General features: G+C 36.9%; 1 protein-coding gene across 3 annotated transcripts in view; it reads left to right on the top strand.

Moving 5' to 3' along the window:
• The first annotated feature begins 1,112 nt into the window (after positions 1–1,112).
• ankfn1b (ankyrin repeat and fibronectin type III domain containing 1b) overlaps positions 1,113–22,635 on the top strand; it is an 86,848-nt gene continuing 65,325 nt past the window's right edge. Inside the window, exons 1-4 of one of the 3 annotated variants that reach the window (XM_084103169.1) lie at positions 1,113–1,286; positions 5,111–5,175; positions 14,689–14,867; positions 18,452–18,675. In XM_084103169.1, the coding sequence (XP_083959295.1) occupies positions 5,126–5,175; positions 14,689–14,867; positions 18,452–18,675 (453 nt within the window). In that variant the 5' untranslated portion in view covers positions 1,113–1,286; positions 5,111–5,125. Of the gene's footprint in view, positions 1,287–3,474; positions 3,614–5,110; positions 5,176–11,108; positions 11,557–14,688; positions 14,868–18,451; positions 18,676–22,635 lie in introns of those variants that run through there. The other 2 variants (XM_084103168.1, XM_084103167.1) reach the window with 2 other exon arrangements.

The raw sequence follows: 22,635 nt of genomic DNA, 5'->3' as shown, positions 1-22,635 counted from the left end.
TAACAAATAATCACTGTCCCTACTACTGCCAGTACCATCATGCCAAATTTTAGATAAAAAAAATAAAAAAATTCTGATAAAATATTTATGTATGTATGTAAAATTGTATTTATTTACTCATTTATTTTTTATTTGGTCTTTATTCCAGGACAAATACCTTATTTTTCACACATAATTTAATAATTAGCCATACTGTAGCCATACTACATTTATCAAAAGGACCTGTCATCAAATTATATTAATTAAAATCACTCCCTATTTTGGACGACCGTGTTCTCTCGTTACCAACCGAAACTCAAATTAAAATGAGCAAGACAGGACAAAAAAGAAAAGAAAAGAAAAGTCAAAATGTTACTCTTGGGAGCCTACATGAATGAGACACACACGTGTTTGAAATTTTTAAAACCCACAGAAATAGAATAACCAGCTAGAACGGAAGTTAACATGGTTAAAAGCACGTCGTGGGCGGGGCTTAATGGACCGGGCTTTGCGCGATTGGTCAGGTACGATCGGTCTAATAAATAATAACTATCTTTGTGCATTTTCTATTTAATTCAAGTCTATTAAACTCATGCCGCCTATTTTTGTTGATATAATAACACATACATTCATGTATCTACAGGATATATTAAACATATATAGTATACTAATGCAGAAAAAATGAACATTTAATATTAATACACAAGTAAAAGTCAGTTTAAGACACTTATCTTCTTTTTAGCATGAAATAAAACAATAATTGTAATATCAAAATGTATTTATGAAGAAGCACGTCAACAGCGTTGTCACGTGGTATCTGATATTTTTCTAAGCGCAGGCAGATTTTTTTAAATTACTTCATTGAAATTTCAGCATCTGATATTCATTTATATGTTATATATGAATATTTGGAATTATAACATTTAAACGATCATACTTTGCAGTTTACAAATCTCCAAATAAGGCAAAAATCGTCTCGAAATCTGCCTGAGGTGAATATCGAAGCTCGGCTTAATGAGCGGCCGCGCGCCCCCTGGAGGAAGAGCAGTTTGTGGCTTAAAGGAAACGGTTATTATTAGACACATTTGATGCCCAAAATGTACTAGCGTCAGTAGACAGTTCACTGTTTAGAGATACAAGCAACAAGTGTGTGGGACAGTATGATCTTAGTGAGACCGGTGCTTTATGTTTTCATCGATGGAATCATATCAGAGGAGTATCATGAAACACTGGAGGAGTTAAAAACTTTCGCACTTTGACTGAGGCGTTTGGAGTTTGAGAAACTCATCGACCTCTTTGTGTTGAAGGTAAGCGTGTGTTTATCCGACATCCTTTTAACTGACTGTGTTTGTTGTCATCAGCAGTGAGATTTTTGTTACCAAATCTGAAGCTGGTTTAGTAAATATATTCGCTTTTGTTTTTGCGAGATTTTCGTTTTGCGCGCTCATGTTCAGCGGTTGTCATGGCGATCAGATGTCGCTTTGCGTTTACAAACGATCACAGTTTTACAGACACACACCAACACAAATTCAGTTCATTTGTGAAGAAACCGTTTTTTAAGGATTTTAAGTATTGTTTGATAATTCTGAAGGGTTTTGTGTTTTTATGGCAGTAATAATGTTTTTGTTTGTGTGTCACTGCATGTATCTCTCTCTCTCTCTCTCTCTCTCTCTGTGTTGTTGTTGTTGTGTGTGTGTGTGTGTGTATGTATGTATGTATGTATGTGTGTATGTATAACATTTGTAATGTTTTTGAAAGAAGTCTCTTATGCTCATCAAGCCTGCATTTATTTGAGCAAACTTACAGAAAATACAGTAATATTGTGATGTGAAATATTATTACAATTTAAAATAATGGTTTTCTGTTTTAATATACTTTAAAACATAATTTATTTCTGTGATACAAAGCTGAATACTTTGTATATATGTTCATGTATATAATTTTTTTTTAATTAATATTTTCTTGTTACTCCATTTGTCCTGAATAAAATGTGCTTTTTCATAAAAGGCCAAAAATATGTTTTTAAGCAACTTAAAGGGGTGGTATAATGCCCTTTTCACAATGCCATGTGCCCAGAGTGTGTATGTGAAGTTTTAGCTCAAAATACCCCACAGATATTTGTATATAGCATGTTAAAGTTGTCAGTTTTTGAGGGTGAGCAAAAACGCACCGTTTTGTGTCTGTTCCTTTAAATGCAAATGAGCTGCTGCTCCCGGCACAGGAGGCGGAGCTTCAACAGCTTGCACTCACAGACATGCACTGAAGATTTCAAAAACTTTTAGCCTTTTATGTTCGAACTTAAGTCAGACAATGATGGAGAGACTCAAGAAGAAGTGACAACATGTAGAAGCAACAGGACATTTCTGAATGGTTAGCTGATGAATTTATGTAGCTGATGTGTAGTTATCTTCTAGTCATTGATTAGCATATTCTGTCATGATAATATGTAAATTCTAGGGTTGGTGATGTCACTAACCCGGGAGGAATGTTGTGTAGTCTCTACCAGCCGTTTGTTGTAGTCCTTAAAAAGCGATTTCTTTAAAAGCAAATATCTCCCTTTGCTTTGAACTTTGAGCGTCGTAACTTTGCAGATGTTGTTTATGCTCAAACAGCAACATTACACACTAACTAAAGTTAGAAAAGTGAAATCATAATCAACCACCCCTTTAATGGCCTCTGTTATGTCAGTTCACTATTTTCTTGTCACATCAGAATGGCTTCCTGTATTTATATGACATCACACACTGAACGTGTTTTGGCGGATAAAAGTTTTTCCAATTATGGTTAATAATTTTTAAACAGAATTGCTCTGTTGCTTATTTAATTTTTTTTTAAACCACAAAAGTAAGTAAAACATTTTTCAAGACAGGTTTTCATTCATTCATTTCATTCAGTTTATACCACCTATTTTGATTGCGAAGACGATACATTTCAAAATGACTTTTAATTTAGAAATTGAAAACACCTTCATCGTATTCAAGTGATGTTTTTCCCTTGCCAGTGTACAGCATTTTCAACTTCATTTATTGTGTTTAGGTCAAATAACATGGTCAAATAAAGAAAACAAAAAATCTGTATTCAAGCCATTGTCTGAATGAATTGAATGACTTAATAGATTTGGACAACACAATGCCACATCAGTGACCTGCAGGTAAACAAACAAAAGATCATAGAAGTCAAAAATCATACAAGTGTATGATGTTCTTATAGCCTAGTAAATGTGTGTGTGTGTGTGTGTTTGGGTCAGTGGAATCGCAGGTTGAGTGTGTGAGGAAGTCAGATGGTAAGGTGTGTCCTGCATACAGCAGGGTCAGGAAAAGGATGCTTACACACACACACACACTCACCCACACACTATTATGTGCCCATAGTGACTAAAGGAAAGGGCTGCTATTGTTGCTTGTGTGTGTGTGTTTGTGAGTGGGAGACGTTGGATTGAGATGCATTTGTCCAGTTCCACAGGAAATGAGCTGATATGAAGTGTGTCATTTCCTCCATTCATAACCGAACAGCTCGTGAATCATTACATGGATCGTGAAGTCGACCCTTTTATTTCTCGCTGACATTCAGAGAAGTGAGTCACAGGCAGGGAAAGTGAGCGTTGAGGGAGGCAGTGATGATGATGAGCTGTCAGGTGGGTGACTCACTTTACATTGTGGCATTACATTATCCCGTAAATATCAGCGGAAGATTAACCCGGGTGATCGTTTGAATGAGAGATTTGTAAAGTATGATGATGAAGTTTGTCATGCTAAGAGCATCTGTTCACGTCGAGCTGCGACTCTGTTTGAACTTGTAGAGACGCTGGAATACGACTGTTTTCTGCTTCCTTAGGGCTTACATTACACACACACACACACACACACACACACAATGATGCAACATCCAGGATGTAAGGATGAAGGAAAGCATGCATGATAATACAAATCTGTTTCCTGTAGTAAAGGTTCATGGATTTAAATTAATCTCCTTCCCCAGAGGACACTGTCCATTCTGTCAGTGTTTTGTGTTGAGCGACAGTAGTGGCTAAAAGGGATGTCCGGCCTACGAAAATGCACATATTAACCCTTTATTCAAATATTATTCAAAATGCGTTAAAGATTTTGTAAGCATATTCTGTAGTCGTGCTTGGAGTCGGTTGTTTTATTTGTGATAATAACTAACAAACATGGCAAACTGTGCCGACATCATTTTTGGCCTGGAGGATGTCATACAAAGAAATAATGAACACGTGCAAAAACAAGAGAGAACCAATGAAATATTAATAACTCATTGTGTTGTAGTTAATGTATGCTTTTTTCCTGTGAGCTTTTTGGTTTTCTATGCTTTTTTTTTTTTTGCATAGTAAAATAAAACCTGTAGCTGTTGCCTTTTTTTGCAAAATAATTTTGTCAGATAAATACCTAAACCAAATTTAGTGTTTTGTTTAAAATATTTTAAAAATATAAAACTCAATTTTCCTCATATTTTGATGTTTTAATCGAACATAAAGCAAAACTAAAAACAAATATAAATGCTATAAAATTGTGCAACAATAAAAAAAAAAAAAAAAAAAAAATATATATATATATATATATATATATATATATATATGAAGAGTTCAGATGCAAAAGCCTCTAAGTGCCATCTGAAATTTTCTTCTAGAATGATCATTTTTATCAAGCTCGTATATTTAAGTTCAGTAATTTCACTTAAATGGCAATGAAAATTACCTATTAGTTGTCATTTAAGTGAAATTACTGAACTTAAATATACGAGCTTGATAAAAATGATCATTCTAGAAGAAAATTTCAGATGGCACTTAGAGGCTTTTGCATCTGAACTCTTCATATATATATATATATATAATATATATATATATATATATATATATATATATATATATATATATATATATATATATATACTGTTTGGAACAGCATGTCCAAGGTAAAATATAACAGTGTAGTATAATAAATATATAATCACTTTTTCCCCTATGCAATATAAACAAAAGTGTTTTGTTCAGGTTTGAAAACCAATTGTCTGCGAACAACATTTAAAGGTGAAGTGGAACAGCTCTAGTGCCGTTAGCTTCCTCTTTTCCTGTGTGAACATGAACAAGCCGTCTCTTTGTGTCTCTTTCTCTCAGGATGGCTCTGGCGTGATGTTTGCAGGCTGTTATGCTGATGTATTCAGTACGGACACACTGATGGAGTAAGTCTTCACGTTTTGCATTTCATTAACACTCACATCAATATTCATCATGTTTAAAAGCCCTAAAGACAGTCCTTGATGTTCTGTGCTTTTAGAGAAGCGTTCAGACGCCTATAAATCAGCCAATATTTGGCCATATTAACAATATCAGCATTGGCGGATTGAAACAAATGTTGGTATCAGCCAAAATGTACTCTGCATCCATAAAAACTGAAATTACACTGGCTACCTTTTCTCCAGTATTCTCAATGTTAATATTCAGACCTTTTACTGATATGCCAAATTAAGTTTAAACTGATTGACGTGATATTGATGAGCAGTGGTGATGATAATTCTGTTTAACAGGCAGTGCTAATGTCATTTTGCTGAAACGCACTTCCTTAGGACATTATTGGACATCTTAAAGTCATTTTAAAGCCCATCACATCTTCTAGCGTCACTCTGTGAGGCAGTGTTGTTTTGTGAGTTGAAGCTAGTTAAGGCTAAAAATAGTGTCTTTGGCTCCTCCTACCTCATTCATCATTGTCCCTCCCACTGCAGCCCATATGTAGATTTATTGAAGGTGGGTGTGGCCAAAAGGTGGAGCCTTATTTAAACCTTTAAGTACAATTGAATCATGAGAAACAAGTTTATTTTAGAAAAAGTAGGTGAAGGTGAGTTGTCAGACATCCTCATTTGACGTACAGTTTTATTCACACTGTGTCACAGCGAAGTACGCAAGACACAGGGGAGATGTGCCTTTATTAAAACACTCTGACGTCTCATCTCTGCTGATTTTGGTTCTGTTAGTGTGTATGTGAGCTGTCCTCAGAGATAGATAGACTTGACAAACCACCATCAGCATCAATAATCTGTGATTTAAAAACACCCTCGTCGCTTGCTCGCCCGGTGTGTGCGAGAAAGAGAGCAGAAGACACTAGAGGGCAATGTTTCTTCTCCACATTTGAGAGCTGAGTTCTGGGGGGTGGGGGGATTTTTAATCATAAAGGTAATTTAATCATAAAATGACTTATTATTTGCATTAATAAGTGCAGTAACGAATAATATTACAGTCTAGTTTCACAGACACAGATGGGCATTTAAGTAGCTTTAATAAAAGTTAAAAAAAACATTACTGGTGTGCATCTTGAGACAAAACAATGGCACTGACCTATTTTAAGATATCTTAGTGCAAGTTGCTTTCAGTTAAAACAGCTCAAATTTGCATTTTAGTCCGGGATTAGGCTTAAGCCCGATCTGTGAAACCAGGGGAGTCAATGTTTATTTCGTGGGAAAATGTACATTTGTAAATTGGATAATATTTAGAGCTTTGAAGCACTGGAAAAAAGTGTGAATCACTTGAAAAGTGCTTGAATTTATCTCTCAAAAGGTTGTACCAACCCTGAAATGAATAGTGTAAAAACATTGGACTGTTTCTGCCACAACAATACCATGGTTTACAGTTAGCGGTGCTACGTTAAATCCACCGTGAATGTTGGTGATTTGTGGACTGAAAAGCCTTCTTTGTTTTGCATTGTTCGGGTCCATTTTGAAAGAAAATATCAGGGATATATTTTAGCACAATAAACTATTTGTTTTTTCTATGTTTTATCTTAAGTATAGGCCTATTTTCTAGTTTACACTACCGTTCAAAAGGTTGGGGTTGGTATGATTTTTAAAATGTTTCTGAAAGAAGTCTCTTCTAATCACCAAGGCTGCATTTATTTGATCAAAAATACAGTAAAAACAGTAATTTTGTGAAATATTATTACAATTTAAAAATAAGTTTTCTATTATAATATATTGAAAAATGTAATATATTCCCGTGATCAAAGATGAATTGTAACAATACCATGGTTACAATAGCGTTGCTAGTTGCTACATTAAATCCATTGTGAATGTTGGTGATTTGTGGACTGAAAAGCCTTCTTGCTCGTTCATGGCACAATGTTTCTCCTGGTTTCTACGTCAGAGCTGTTCGATCTGATATGGTTTACAACAGAGAATTCTGCACTGTATTTGAATGCTTCTCACTAGATCTCGCAGCGATGATATTAAAGGCACAATATGTAACTTTTTTGCTTTAAAAATAGCAAAAATCACTATATCTATGTTATATATTTTTTTTAGTTGTTTACTTACATTATCCCGACTGTTTCCAACAACTTTCAAACCAGGAGAAATTTGTAATTTAATTCGAGAAACGTCCCGTTTCTTTATTTCCGTTTTGTCGCAGTCAATGGCGTCATATCCGCGTTGTCCCTGGTTTCCGCTTGTACTGCCATGGCAACCAGAGCTATGAACCAGAGCCCTCTGATAGTAACCAAGACGACAGACGTGGACCACTGTAGTTCGCAATGTCTATCTGCACGCTGTTGTTTCGTTCAAACATTACGGACCATGGCAAGCAGACTTTAGATAAAAAAGGAGAACTAAAACGAGAATCAATATCAACGCGGTGTTTTCGAGATGCCAAGAGCTCCCATATATAAACGAGAGCTCCACGTCCGAGACTCGACCGCTCCTACATGTACTTTATTAAACAGGTGAGCACATTTACATAAAACTAATCAATGTTATATAGTTCAACAATGATAAAATGTTAGAATATGATCTGTATGTTATTCTCATGTTGATCTAGCTTACTGCTAGTCTCATACAGACAAACTAACACATACATTTCAACACATTCAAATGCAGTTTAGTGTGCTAGTGTAATGTTAGACCAAGTGAAACAGCGCTGCGTTACCTCACAAGTTTAATTTGTCTAATAAACTGACCTGTGAGTAGTAATTCTGCACTTGTGTGTAGTTCGGTAGAATGAAATGTCCATATTCCTTTTATATCCGCGGGACTTGCGTCGCGTGTGGAGCTGATAGCTGTCTCTTAGCAATCCCGAACTGCTTCATATCATAGTCATGACAAAAACATCGATGTATTCAGTCACCCATAAACATTATTAGAACGGTCGGCTTGACGTTGACGACAAGATCCATAATTCTTAGCAAATGTTGCGTCATCAAACTACGCCTTTGTTATTGTAAATAGGTTAGCGACCCCTAGTGGAGAAAAAATTCCATACTGTACGTTTAATACTGTGGCGAACTCACACGCTTTCTCACTTGATCTCCCAGCGCGGTGTAGTAACGGTGTTGCATGATCGGCCCGCGAGTAACCCTGTTCTGAGCTTGCACTACACTGTCTAATATTGGTTTGAACTAATAAACTGTGTAATCTGGTGACTGTCGGCATTGCTCTGCATCTGTCGGTGCAGTGTGAATTCACATTAACCATTTTATATGCAATTCAAATACATAAATCTGAAGTTTAAATGTTTTTGGAGTGTACTTTGAAATAATACTTTTTTATGTAACACATTTTTCAGGTTTAGAATTCTAAGAATAGTGGTGAACGTTACCTAAACATTCTCCACATCTCTTATTGGTTGGACAAACATATAGTCCCTCACCAAACAGTGTCAGTGTTATGGCTCTTGCATACTGACTCCGAAATTCGCATCCGAAATTTTTGCACGTTAAAAAATAAATATGACCTCACATTATGTCAATCATGCTTGCACACTGTCTCCGAAACTTTCGTCCATCATAAAGCAATTCGGATCAGGTTTGATTTTCAGCGTTTTTCGCATCCATAACAAGCATTTGAATGGTGTTTTGAGAATTCAGAGCCACCGAATACGAAAAAAAGCATGTGAAAATTTTGGACTCTGTGTGCAAGGACCTTGAGTCCGAAATTTTCATATCCTTTTTTTCGTATCTGTCATTCTGAATTGTCAAAACACCATTCAAATGCTTGTTATGGATGCGAAAAACTGACTTTTTTTATGACGGACAAAATTTTTGTAAGGTCGTATTTATTTTTTAACGTGCGAAAATTTCGGATGTGAATTTCGGACTCAATGTGCAAGGACCTTTACTGTGTCGTGCTGGGGTGCGTTTTCCGTACAACAACCTAACTCGTTGCTGAACTACCAAAGCACAATGCATCGTTAAAGAAATCAACTAGCTAGTCACGACTGTTTCCCAAAACCGTACTGCCACAAATTTGCCGTTCAACCACGTTGGTTAATGATGTCACACAGGTTATGGATTAATAAATTCTTTTAATGAATCCGTTTGAGATCGAATTAATGCTAGATTTCTTGCTATAAATTACAGACACGGCATCTGAGGACCAATTCTCCGTTTCCTCTCAGTGATTTTTGCTTTATTTCCAGATTCAATCATAAGCTCGCACATGCACACTCTTCAAAAACGCCTCTTTAAATCTCTTGAGAGGCGTAAATGACATCTGTATATAAGATATTATTATAGTATTAAAAGATATAGATTTGACCGAATGTCAGCTTGCTTATTTTTCTCAAGATAAGGATTTATTAAGCCCACATCTCATGCAAACAAGAAATGATGCTTCTAATAACAGGGCGAGAGCTGTCGTTCCAACCACACAACTTTGCGATGCTGTTTGCGAATGTTCGTTGGAATGGTTTTAGGAAACACTGACTCATTGATCTACACTGATGACGACGGAACTAGCGACCCTAGTTGGCTGACGATGCTCAGACAAGCATAATATCAAATGAAATATCATTTTCATCATGCGCAGAGTTGAATGTTTGATATTAGAGTGTCAGGAAACACATGATTAGAGTAGTGTAAAAAATATGACTTATCACAGCTGTGACCTGAAGCTGTATTGATTGGAGAAGTCAGGTTATGACGCATACTTGCTATTTTTGATGTTTCTCCCAAATGGAGCGGATATCATGATCATCATCTCCATTGTTGTTACTAGCATGGTTTTTTTCAACCCTAGATGTATGATATGCTCAGAGCCCTTGTCCGTGATGTTCACATATAATGCACACTGGAAAACATGAATCCAAATCTTCACCAAACCCACCAAATATTCACAATATTGTGAAATATTTGTACTATTTTTTTTTTTCTATCATCACCCTTTTTCATGCAATTTTAAACAAAAATGGGACAGATTTTTTTTTTTATCATATGTTGGGAGTGAAATGAGGGCGAGTACTGTAAATAATAAGAGAATTTTAAACTATCTGTTCAAATGACCTAACAATTTTTTTTTTTTTTTTATAATGACACTATTAACAAAAAACAGGTCCAAACATTTATGTTTAATATGTAAGATTCTTGCAATTAAAACCATGCAGACTTAAAAGTCCAAAATGCTTTGCTTTAAGAAAGGAGAAGTGTGGGTGTGTTTGATTGCGTTTGCTTTGATAGCTCATGGTTGATTTGGCTCCCATGACATTCTGTTACATCCATTCCCTCCATGTTCAGCTTCTAGCAGGAGAGAAAAACCGCAGACGGCAGCATAAGCAGGATTCTGGACGAAGTTACATGCTAGGACACAATTAATTCTCACTGTGAGCGGCGGACACAGTCCTGTAAATCTGCCATGAATGTGCAATATATATCGGAGAGCTGCTCTCCGTTTTGCTTGCAGCAGGCAAAAATGTGCCAGTCTGATGCTAGCCTTTGTCCTTTTTCAAATCTTTTTTTTGTGTATTTTACTTGGCATATTAATTCTGTTTCAAAATCTGGCCAGCATATTAAAAGAGGAAAACAGTGGATGTAGTGAAGCGAACAAAAGACAAGCGATGCTCTCCCACTCTCTGCCTGTATTGATTTTGTGAACTCCACTCTCTGAAGTGCAGCCCAAGCTGCTGTCTTTATCAAAGAATGATTCTCTCTCTCTCTCTCACACACACACACGGATATGAAATCACTGATTCTAGCTGGTGTTGCCTTCTCACTCTGATACCTTTTTCATTTTTAGTCATTAATTTTTTCCCCTCCTCTACTCTAGATGATATTTATTCTTTCCGAGCGCTCGGCACGCATTTGAGAGAGAGAGAGCGAGAGAGAGAGAGAGAGAGAGAGGGAGGTGAGAGGGAGAGATGCAGGATGGTGATGATGTTGCCGCAGCACTGATGATGCTCTGGGGAGAATGCTGAAAGACACACTAAACTCACACGCGCCTGTCTCTGGGAGAGACCCTGCGCCCGCAGCGCTGCTCTTAAAGGAAGTTATAAGCGTTGCTATTTTCAGTGTGAGAGCGAGCGAGGCTCAGGCGGGCACGCGACTGCTCCTGCTGCTCCGCGTTCGCCGATGTTCAGTGGGGAATTGTGGGGATGTGAGAGGAAAGGAGAATGAGTGAATGAATTACTCAAGTAAACAGCAGCTCGTGGAAGAACATCAGAACGCGGACGCACACGCATGCAAGGGACAGAATGGCAAGTTTCGGGAAACTTACGGATTACTTTAACCGTCGGCGTTCCAGAGATGAGCTCATGACCCGGAGGGATGCCCGTCGCAGCGGCAGTTACTGTTGCACGGTCGCCGAGGCCAGGTACTCCTAAAACTGCGGGATTTGAGAGTGTGCATTCTAGGAATTTTGGGTGTGTGTCCTGCCTGAGATTTCCAGACTTTTATTTTGAAAACAGCTGGTATATTTTGTTAATACTCTAATAATGCTGACATGTGAATTTCATGTGGCATTGCCTTTAAAAGAGATGAGCAAATTGATAAATCACCTGTAAATATAGCGGATAAAATCTTTAATGATGTTTTTGTATATTTTGGTTAATAGTACTTGATGGGTGTAGTGGTTCCTGGAGTGGTTCGAGTGCAGTCAGTTCACCTGGACGTCTGGTCAGTGGGAGGAGGACAGAACAGGGCGGGTTGAGAGAAATGAGCAGCCAATGAGATAAGAGAATCTAGAACAGATGGGGGACCGTGACTGGCAGGGATTGAACTGAATCATCAGGATGTTTTATTCCTGAACCTTTGAAAAGGTGTGCTTATACATCAAATCTCTGAATGCAGTGACTTTATTGCTCAGGTGTTTTGTTTTATTCTATCTCAGGTTATGTTGCCTTTGAGTTGCATCTGATTTTATTTTAAAATTCCCTTGGAGAATTAAAAAAATGAGTCAGTACAGTAAGAGTATAGATTAGAACTATAAAATGAATGTGCAGCAGCTCAGATAATCTCTGTGTCTTGGCAAATTTGAGCACAGTTTGAGACATTGTTGATCTCTTATGAAACTCTAGAAGAGACGCATGTGAGATTACCAGGGTCTTTTTCTCAGGAGAAACCTCTGAGAAGCAGGAGACATCATTTACTCACTCTCATATCATTTCAAATCTAATGATTTTCTGTTTTTGAACACATAACGAGTCATTCTGGATGTACTAATCGGTTCTTTTTCTATAGAATGAAAGCGTATATGGGGCTGGGGATTTTCAGTCAGTTTTATTTATGTACTATTTACTTTTATTTATATATTTTCAGTTAGTAGTTTTGTTATATGCTTTTATATGCGTTATTAGGTTTTTTATATTTCTGATTAGCTTTATTTTTATTTAAGTTTTAGTCATTTTAGTTGTTCAACTTAAAACTTAGTTATTACATTATTACGTTTTTATCAGATTTTTATATTTTATTTTATTTAAGCTTTATTTCAAATTGACAAACAATTTTTTAATAGGTTTTTTTTTTAACAATAACAACCTTAGCTATGTTTCCATTCAAAGTTGCAAATTTAACTTATGCTCAAAATTGGAATATTGCATTAAAAAATGTGTGGATAAAGCAGCGTTTCCTTCCAATGTGTTCAAGAGAATCGTGACTTCCTGGGAAATTGGCACAAAATATCTGTAATAAAAATGGAAGTCGCTGCAATCGGTGAAGCCACTCTGGCTCTTTATTCCTCCATCATAATGACTTGAGTCTCAGAGCGCACAGGCGAAACGTAATAAACGCTGTCATGATCTCTTGCGTTCGGATGCTGGTGTTTGGGAACACAATCATGCGAGACGCTTCTGAGAGGGAATTAAACCAAATCATTCTGATGGCTCTGGCACTTCAGAACGACCAAACCAACATCTGAGATGCTGTGCGCTGATTGGATACCTGGACTAATCAGCGGACCAATCAGTTATTTGTTGCGCATCAAGGGATTTATTCGGTAAATGTGTTTTTTATCTTAGTTTTGTACATGTCTTTTTAATCGGATAAAAGAAATGTTTCCGCCTCAATTGAAATGCATGATTTCTAAAAATGCACATCTTGGCTTTTCAGCTAGTGTTTTTTTTAATGCAGTATCCCAAAATGCACATAAAAATAGGTGGCTGGAAACAGTTCAATCGTTTTAAAGTCTGTACTTCTGTAAGAACATATTTCTGAGTAAAACATGGTATTAAATTGTAGGTCAGGGCTTGGTTTTATCCACTGAACTGATTAAAGCCAGGTGTTTGCTGGGGTTGGAAAAATGATGTCAGAGGTAAAGCAAGTTATCAAGTTTTGACAAAAGATTACGAAGAATTTTTTTTAAAGAAAAGTGGAATAAGACCAGGAACATGTATTTAAAAAAGTCAGTGGTCTCTTAAGATTTCATGTTGTTCTGCTCTAGTTCTTAAATCTAATTTTTATTGCAGGCCTCCAAAACTTATTAGTGAATATTAATAAACTAAATTCTCTTTATTACCCTAAATTTTATTTGTCCACAATATGATCTAGATTATCTTTATACATTTTATGAAATAATTTGTCACATTGGTCATAATTAAAGGTTTTTTTGTAACAAACTTTATGATAATATTTTGCTTTGCCATTGCTTTATAAAGTAAATAGTTTATCTGGGAAAGATTAATGATGGGAAAACCATATGAAGCCTTTAATATTCGATCAATAGTGGAAGTTTATTTATTGGCATAGACCTCGATTAAACGCTCTCCAGCTGCTCTTCACATCTGTGCTTCAGCTTTCCTTCTTTTCTCTGTTTCTGTAGTTTTTGGGATGTTTTGTTGTGTGATTTATTGTATGTTGTTTTTCTAAAATGCAGAACATATTTTTTGCGCTGTTTCTTTGATTTACTTGGGTGTTTTGGATCGTAAGCTCGTTGCATAACCCAGCGCCTGTTCAGATCACAGACAGACGCCGTCACATTCTGCTGTAGAATTTCCTGAAGCCGTTTGGAATTCACTGGTCCTTCGTTGCCAGACATTCACACATGAATGCGGCCAAATCTCCACACGCTGCTACACTCCATTCTGCATGCTTGAAGAGTAATGTTTTCAACATTACTATAACCTTTCAGATAGACCGATACAGACTAGTTCATCTAATGCATGCAAACTTTACATGCTTCAGCTGTTTGAGATCATTTTAATAAATTTTAGTGCATAAATTTGATATGGTTGTACTAATTATTAAACCATAACAATAAATAAACATAAATAAACACACTTCTTTGAACTCGCAGGAGAAAATCACATGTTAAACATAAAAAATAAAATGTTCAAATACACAACCACACACTTGCATAGTGCAGTTATACAGTGTAAAACATTATACAATGCAAAACATTGATTGTTCGTTCTTTTATTGTGGAGATTCTTTCTGAAAATCATGTATTTTAATGAATCGGACCGTGATTGATTATTGATCTGTTGGTTATGATTGCTTGTTTGTATTCCAGGTTGTTGGAGCGACGGCTGCAAAGGCCTCTGTTGGCGAAATCCAGAACATTACCCAGCATCCCCCAGTCCCCTGCTGCCATCCGTGTGCAGCAATCTGAGAACGTTTGTGAACGACAACACCGCCCACGTGTTCCTTCCAGCCCCGGTGGTCTCGAAGCATGTACGCTGCCCCCTGCAGGTATTGCGTGTGTGTTTGTGTTTATTTATGTTTCTTTGAACCGCACACCCATGTTATCAAAACATATTTTATTAGACTCTTGGTTTTGATGATTCTGCTGTGAATTACATGAAAAGATGTTCTGTAGGGTGACAACCAAAAAAAACTGAATCTCATGAAACATGTCCAGCTCACATTTCACCTCGAAATCAAAAGAAGAAATAAGAGAAATTATATACAGTGAGGAAAATAAGTATTTGAACACCCTGCTATTTTGCAAGTTCTCCCACTTGGAAATCATGGAGGGGTCTGAAATTGTCATCGTAGATGCATGTTCACTGTGAGAGACATAATCTAAAAAAAATAATCCAGAAATCACAATATATGATTTTTTAACTATTTATTTGTATGATACAGCTGCAAATAAGTATTTGAACACCTGTCTATCAGCTAGAATTCTGCCCCTCAAAGACCTTTTAGTCTGCCTTTAAAATGTCCACCTCCACTCCATTTATTATCCTAAATTAGATGCACCTGTTTGAGGTCGTTAGCTGCATAAAGACACCTGTCCACCCCATACAATCAGTAAGAATCCAACTACTAACATGGCCAAGACCAAAGAGCTGTCCAAAGACACTAGAGACAAAATTGTACACCTCCACAAGGCTGGAAAGTGCTACGGGGAAATTGCCAAGCAGCTTGGTGAAAAAAGGTCCACTGTTGGAGCAATCATTAGAAAATGGAAGAAGCTAAACATGACTGTCAATCTCCCTCGGACTGGGGCTCCATGCAAGATCTCACCTCGTGGGGTCTCAATGATCCTAAGAAAGGTGAGAAATCAGCCCAGAACTACACGGGAGGAGCTGGTCAATGACCTGAAAAGAGCTGGGACCACCGTTTCCAAGGTTACTGTTGGTAATACACTAAGACGTCATGGTTTGAAATCATGCATGGCACGGAAGGTTCCCCTGCTTAAACCAGCACATGTCAAGGCCCGTCTTAAGTTTGCCAATGACCATTTGGATGATCCAGAGGAGTCATGGGAGAAAGTCATGTGGTCAGATGAGACCAAAACAGAACTTTTTGGTCATAATTCCACTAAACGTGTTTGGAGGAAGAAGAATGATGAGTACCATCCCAAGAACACCATCCCTACTGTGAAGCATGGGGGTGGTAGCATCATGCTTTGGGGGTGTTTTTCTGCACATGGGACAGGGCGACTGCACTGTATTAAGGAGAGGATGACCGGGGCCATGTATTGCGAGATTTTGGGGAACAACCTCCTTCCCTCAGTTAGAGCATTGAAGATGGGTCGAGGCTGGGTCTTCCAACATGACAATGACCCGAAGCACACAGCCAGGATAACCAAGGAGTGGCTCTGTAAGAAGCATATCAAGGTTCTGGCGTGGCCTAGCCAGTCTCCAGACCTAAACCCAATAGAGAATCTTTGGAGGGAGCTCAAACTCCGTGTTTCTCAGCGACAGCCCAGAAACCTGACTGATCTAGAGAAGATCTGTGTGGAGGAGTGGGCCAAAATCCCTCCTGCAGTGTGTGCAAACCTGGTGAAAAACTACAGGAAACGTTTGACCTCTGTATTTGCAAACAAAGGCTACTGTACCAAATATTAACATTGATTTTCTCAGGTGTTCAAATACTTATTTGCAGCTGTATCATACAAATAAATAGTTAAAAAATCATACATTGTGATTTCTGGATTTTTTTTTTTTAGATTATGTCTCTCACAGTGGACATGCACCTACGATGACAATTTCAGACCCCTCCATGATTTCTAAGTGGGAGAACTTGCAAAATAGCAGGGTGTTCAAATACTTATTTTCCTCACTGTATTTATATTGCATGAAGGACAATATTTTTAACTTTTTAAGCAGTTTCGTTTTTAATAATTTTAATAATTCTTGTGTTGATTTTGTTTTAATTATAATCTGCATATTAAAAGTACACTATATAACATATGGCCCTCCAGTTATTAAAAAACAATAATGCAGAGATTTTGCAAAGGAACATTTATTTTGGTTGTGCATGACTGCGGATGAATATGGTTTGCATGAGACGTGATTGTAGCTCTACACATTAATAGACAATATTTCCTTGATGATAAATTCCAGCGCAGCTCTACAGCATCCAACAAAATGACCTTTCTGAATCGATAATGCTTTACAATGAACTCTCTTATCTATTTATCTGTTCAATAAAATACCTTACTGACCAGTTGAGTGATAAACACGTTTACAACATTTCTAATCTCTCTCCATCTCTGAAAAGCCAAGCCAATGTTGATTCTTGTTTTATTACGGACAATAGGTTTAGCGGCTCCATGTTCAAACTTTCAACCTATGACACGCATGAAAGTAGCCGAAACAACTTTTCTCTGTTTGCGGATATGACGAGACATGGGCGAGTGATGCATGTACGCAATTTCCCATTAAAACTATACCCTCGGGTCTAAAATATAAACACGTATAATAGGCTTACCATAGTGAATCAGAGTAAGACGAAAACAAGTTTTGGAAGAGGGATTCATGATGTATTATTAACTCATTATTTAAATTAAAGTTTAAAGTTGCATAGTGTCCCTTTAAATTTATACTGTACAATTGAAATAATATAGCATTTTTTACATTACAATAATGTTTTTTTGTTATTTTCTCATTACAGTAATGAAATTTAATGAGCTAAAAACATCCTGAAAATGTTGCAGTGCAGAAACACTTATTGGTACAAATAATAGGCCCCATTTTCTTCATGCAAAATGTAATTTGGATTTTTTCTTTTGATTTTAGGATAAAAGTGTTGTTAGACTCACCCTCATATTCTGAATATTTTTTATTTTTCAGCATTTGAACGAGCAAGTTGATCTGTTGAGCAAAAATAATAAATATGACTGAAAAAACATCAATTTGATAGAATTGGCAGTATAGTTGTGAATGGACGACATTTCATTCGGTGGCTGGAACGAGAATCTTCCACACGGCATATTCCATTCACAACATGTGTGAGCTTTGCGCCATGTGCGATTGTTCAGCGCGTTCAGCCGTCTGCGCGCTCTCGATATTTACTTCTGCCTGCACCGCTCAGCCAAATCCCCCCTTCACTCTCTTTCTCACGCTTTTCTCCTCAATTCTCACAGCTGCGCTGCTCTTGTGTTAAGCTTCTGTGAAGGATTTTTTCACTGTCTCTCAAATGTAAAACCTAAAGTCTTTGGCTTCCTCCCTATTCTAGTTGCTTAGCAACTGCCGTCGCCAACAGCGGAGCGTCGTGGCTGTTTAACACACACACACACTCCGAATCCCAGCCGTCACCCTCAGTGTGTTTGACGTGCTCATTATGCTGGGATCATGCCAAATGAGGGCCGTAATGTCTCATAGCAACTCTGACCCAGATTTGACTGACTCAACTGTAATAAACATGAATAACTCTGTTCCAGCGGTCTGACAGCTCCCTTATGTCCTCATCAGAGAGTCTGCAGATCTAGCCGCGAGGCAGGGGCTGCCTGGGAATAACCACCAGCCAAATAAAGTTAAATCTGGCGTGTGTGATATTTCACTGATGTGTGATCAGTATCGTACCCGTCTGTCTGTCCTCAGGCGAGATGTGGCGGCTCGAAGATGAGAACGAGAGGGACGTCGCTCCGGGTGCCGTTGACCTGCGTCCGCGCTCTCAGTCGCCGTTCTCACATTTCCGGCGTCGGGCGGCGTATCTGAGGAAGAGCATGTCTGCGGATGATCACCTGGGGGATTCAGAGTTTGAGTCCGCCCAGCCGGAGGGGAGGAGCTTAGCCGATCCTAAAGTCAAACTGAAGAGGAAGTTTGTAAGTACTTGTGTCCAAACTTGCTTTATTCTAAACTGAGTTCACCCAAAAAATGCGTTCGGTCATTATTAACTCCGAACCTGTATGTGTTTATTAATGGAACCATTTGTTTTGCTTTTTTCTTGGATTTTTATTCAAACTGGTGAAATGCATACAAGAAGTTACATTTTAAATTAAATGCAAACGCAAATGAGACTTAAATTATTTTAGGTCTGTTCCTCACGCGAAGCTACACTGCTGTTCTTGACAGAATTCTCTTCTGCTCACCAAGGCTGCGTTTATTTTAAAAAATACAGTAAAAATAGTAATATTGCGAAATATTATTACTGTTTTCTATGTGAATATATAGTAAAATGTAATTTATTCTTGTGATCAAAGCTGAATTTTCAGCATCATTACTCCAGTCTTCAGTGTCACATGATCCTTCAGAAATCATTCTAATATGATGATTTGCTGTGTGTATATATGTATATAAACACTTTTCTATATATATTACATATATTATACTTTTATTCAGCAAGGATGCATTAAATTGATCAAAAGGGGCATTAAAAGACATTTATAATGTTACAAAAGGTTTATATTTCAAAAACATGCTGTTCTTTTGAACTTTTTATTCAGCAAAGAATCCTAAAAAAGTAGCCCAGTTTCCACAAAAAAACACTATAATAGGGACCGTTATTAATAATTGAGCACTAATAATAATAATTGAGCATCAAATCATCATATTAGAATGATTTCTGAAGGATAATGTGACACTGAAGACTGGAGTAATGATGCTGAAAATTCAAATTGATCACAGGAATAAATTACACTTTAAAATATATTCACATAGAATATTTAAATTGTAATAACATTTCACAATATTACTGTATTTTTGAGCAAATAAATACAGCTTTGGTGAGCAGAAGAGACTAGAAAAACATAGAACATTTTAAATTTTTCTAAACTTTTGACGGTAGTGTATGTAAAGTAAATGGACAGAATTTTAATTTTCATGTAATTGAAGTAATTGAAGTCATGCACACAGAAGGTTTTGTATGAATATTTAACGTGGTGTGTATAATAGTGTGAAAGTCGAGCCCTCATTACCTGCCCGCATCGTGTAATAGAGGCTCAGGTGTTCGAATGCAACCTGGCTTGTGGAGAGGCTTCAGAACACAAAACCAAACTGTGTATGAGTGTCACTGTTTCACAGGATGGGCTCTGCTTTGCACCTAATGGGTCGTCTCTGTTTAGGGGTAAGACATCTATGTGCATGGTTGATTGTCTTAACTTCTTTTTAAGTTATCGTCAGCACAACTAGACCTGTTGGCAGTTTTAGGGATAAGAAATGTTTCATAGCAATATTTTGAACGCAGCTGTTCAATAAGTCAAATGATAAATAAATAAATAGGCTAACTATAAGCTATATTGCACAAGACCATCTTAGTCCTCACAAAAAATGGTGGCGGACAGGCTTTGTATAAAATAACAGGAATGTTGCTCACAGCAGGCAATTTGTAGTCAGACAGTAATTGCTTTGAAATTTATTGTTGAATCAGTGAATTTGTTATAAAAGCACTTTAATGTTTGTACTGCGGGGCTTTAAATGGGATGAATTTAGCGATGCAGCTTCTCTGAGACTGTCTGAAATTTGTGTAACCCATTTTTAAAGGGTTAGTTCACCCTAAAATGAAAGTTAAGTCATCATTTTACTCACCCTGCTGTTGTTTTTATGCATCAGGCTTTAAAAAAGACACAGAATGATCCACACATGAGCTAATAGTGTCCTGACTCGAGCACAGAAGACCAACGGCCATGGTCAGGGTTTTTGTTAATTAATACATTAAATTTCGGTTTGTTTTCCACCAAACCCTATCATATACCATATCATATATATCAAATAACACTTGGAATATACGGCACGTGTCGCATGGGATCATTCTGTGATATTTTGCATCTTTTCTTAAAGCTTGATGCCTGTCGCTATTCACTGCCATTATACGAACGAGTGTGAGCGGGACTTTTTTTCCTTCTTTTTTCCATTTTTTGTGGTCCGAAAAAGAAAGAATGGCATTAGAACAACACGAGGGTGAGTAAATGATGATTTAAGTTTTATTTTAGCGTGAACTATCCTTTTAACACAGCTACTTAAAATATTAGAATTAAAACACAAAGAATAAATCTATATAAACTCTCAAGTCAACCTCAAGTCAGTTGTCAAGTTGTCTATCATCTCATACCAATTTATGTGTATTTTATAAGCTCTTTTCCTCCTGAATCGTTCATTTTCAGTGTAGGAGTGTCATGGTACAGTAAGCAGATTATTTCGCTTTTGTAATGTGGATTATTTTCTAAAGAAGCAAGTATACTGTACGTTTAATAATTTCCACTACGCTGACACATTCAGAAATCGTTCCAGGGTTGCAGAATGCTTTATTTTCAGAGAGCTTAGTTGTAACAATTTTGTACAAATAAACAGTGCTTTGGCAGTCTGCCGACAACTGCCAGCTTAAAGAGGTTTGTTGGAGAAAATGGCTGGAAAAGCTTTTTTGCTGCATTAGCTTGCTGTTTGAATGGTTACAGATGAGTGTGTGGACTTCTAGTGAACTTTACGTGCTTGATCTGTGTGGAGAGAAATGACTGCAGCAGCTCCATCAGGAGGATGTTTGAATAATTCATTATGGATATAATGGCAAGTATTTGTCATATATTAATCAAATATTTTAATGCATGATGATGCATTGAGGTTGGATTGGTTATGTGCTCCGAAGTTGTGTTTGCATGGGGACTAGAAAATCATAGGAATGGTCATGCATGACTCAAGTAAAATTCAATGATACTTTACAGTTCTCGTCTATTCAGGCAGGACTAAGGCTAAAGAACAATAACTATTTTAGTGTCCACACCAGCGGACGATATCGTTCTGTTTTGTCAGCAGCCGCTTTAAAATGCTAGAGCTCTTTAAAGTCTTTAAAGTCTGTCTGTCAATGTTTTTATCGTTCATTAGCTGGAAAAAAATATTTTTCTGAAAGTAATTCCATCGATATCGTTTCTCTGTGCTGTAGTCTCTGCTAGTCTTTTATATTTAGAATGATTTTTAGAGCTATGACTTTATCATTGTAGTTATCGTCTTTGGTGTGAATGGGCCTTAAGACTAAAGAAAATGTATTTTGTGTGAATCTCACAAATAATGTCCAAGTCACATTTCACCCAAAAAGATTGCAAAAAAAAAAAAAATTAAACCTAAAAATTATCATTTAGTATAAAGACTAGTTGTATATTTTACTTTATAATTTAGCTTTATTTACCAGAAATTATTTTTATTTATTTTAATTTAAGTTTCAGTTAACTATAACAGAACTGCATCAAGGAAATAAACTATGTAAAAATAAAACTAAATAAAATATGACCTGGACATTTTCAGGAGATTTTCTATGAAAGGGTTTATCATAGTAATAATGCAACAAAAAAAACATCCTTAAATAAACATCCTAATGAATCCTAATGTAAGATCCTAATGTTTTGTATTTATAACATTGGAATAATTCCGAGAACAGCAATTTAAAATAAATTCCCAGAGGAATGTTTGTATTTCAGTTTTATATGTAATTTTATGTCTGCTGTGTAGTTCTGCAAGCGGAGCTCTAGATGGCAGTGCTGAATAGGCATCTGTGTCTCTTAATGCTGAAATGATCATCAAAACCCTTCATTAAGAGCATGAACACTTAAACGTTTCCAGAAATTACAAATGTACAGAAGACAAGCATCACTAATAGGAAAGGAAAGAAAAATCTAGAAGAAATTGCAACGTTTAAAGTGTCATCTCTTTTGTATGTGCTGTTTTGTTGAAATGCACACACACACAGATGCACTAGCCCACACAAACACACACACACACACACACACACACACACACACACACTTGAGAGGCGAAAGGCTGGACATTTTTTCCTCGCAGCAGTGGTTGCTGTTGGT

This window comes from Abramis brama, assembly GCF_963993115.1.
Source record: "Abramis brama genome assembly, chromosome: 24".
Taxonomy (NCBI): Eukaryota; Metazoa; Chordata; class Actinopteri; order Cypriniformes; family Leuciscidae; genus Abramis; species Abramis brama.
The sequence above is the reverse complement of the archived record's forward strand: the minus strand, read 5'-3'. Positions and strand labels throughout refer to the sequence as shown.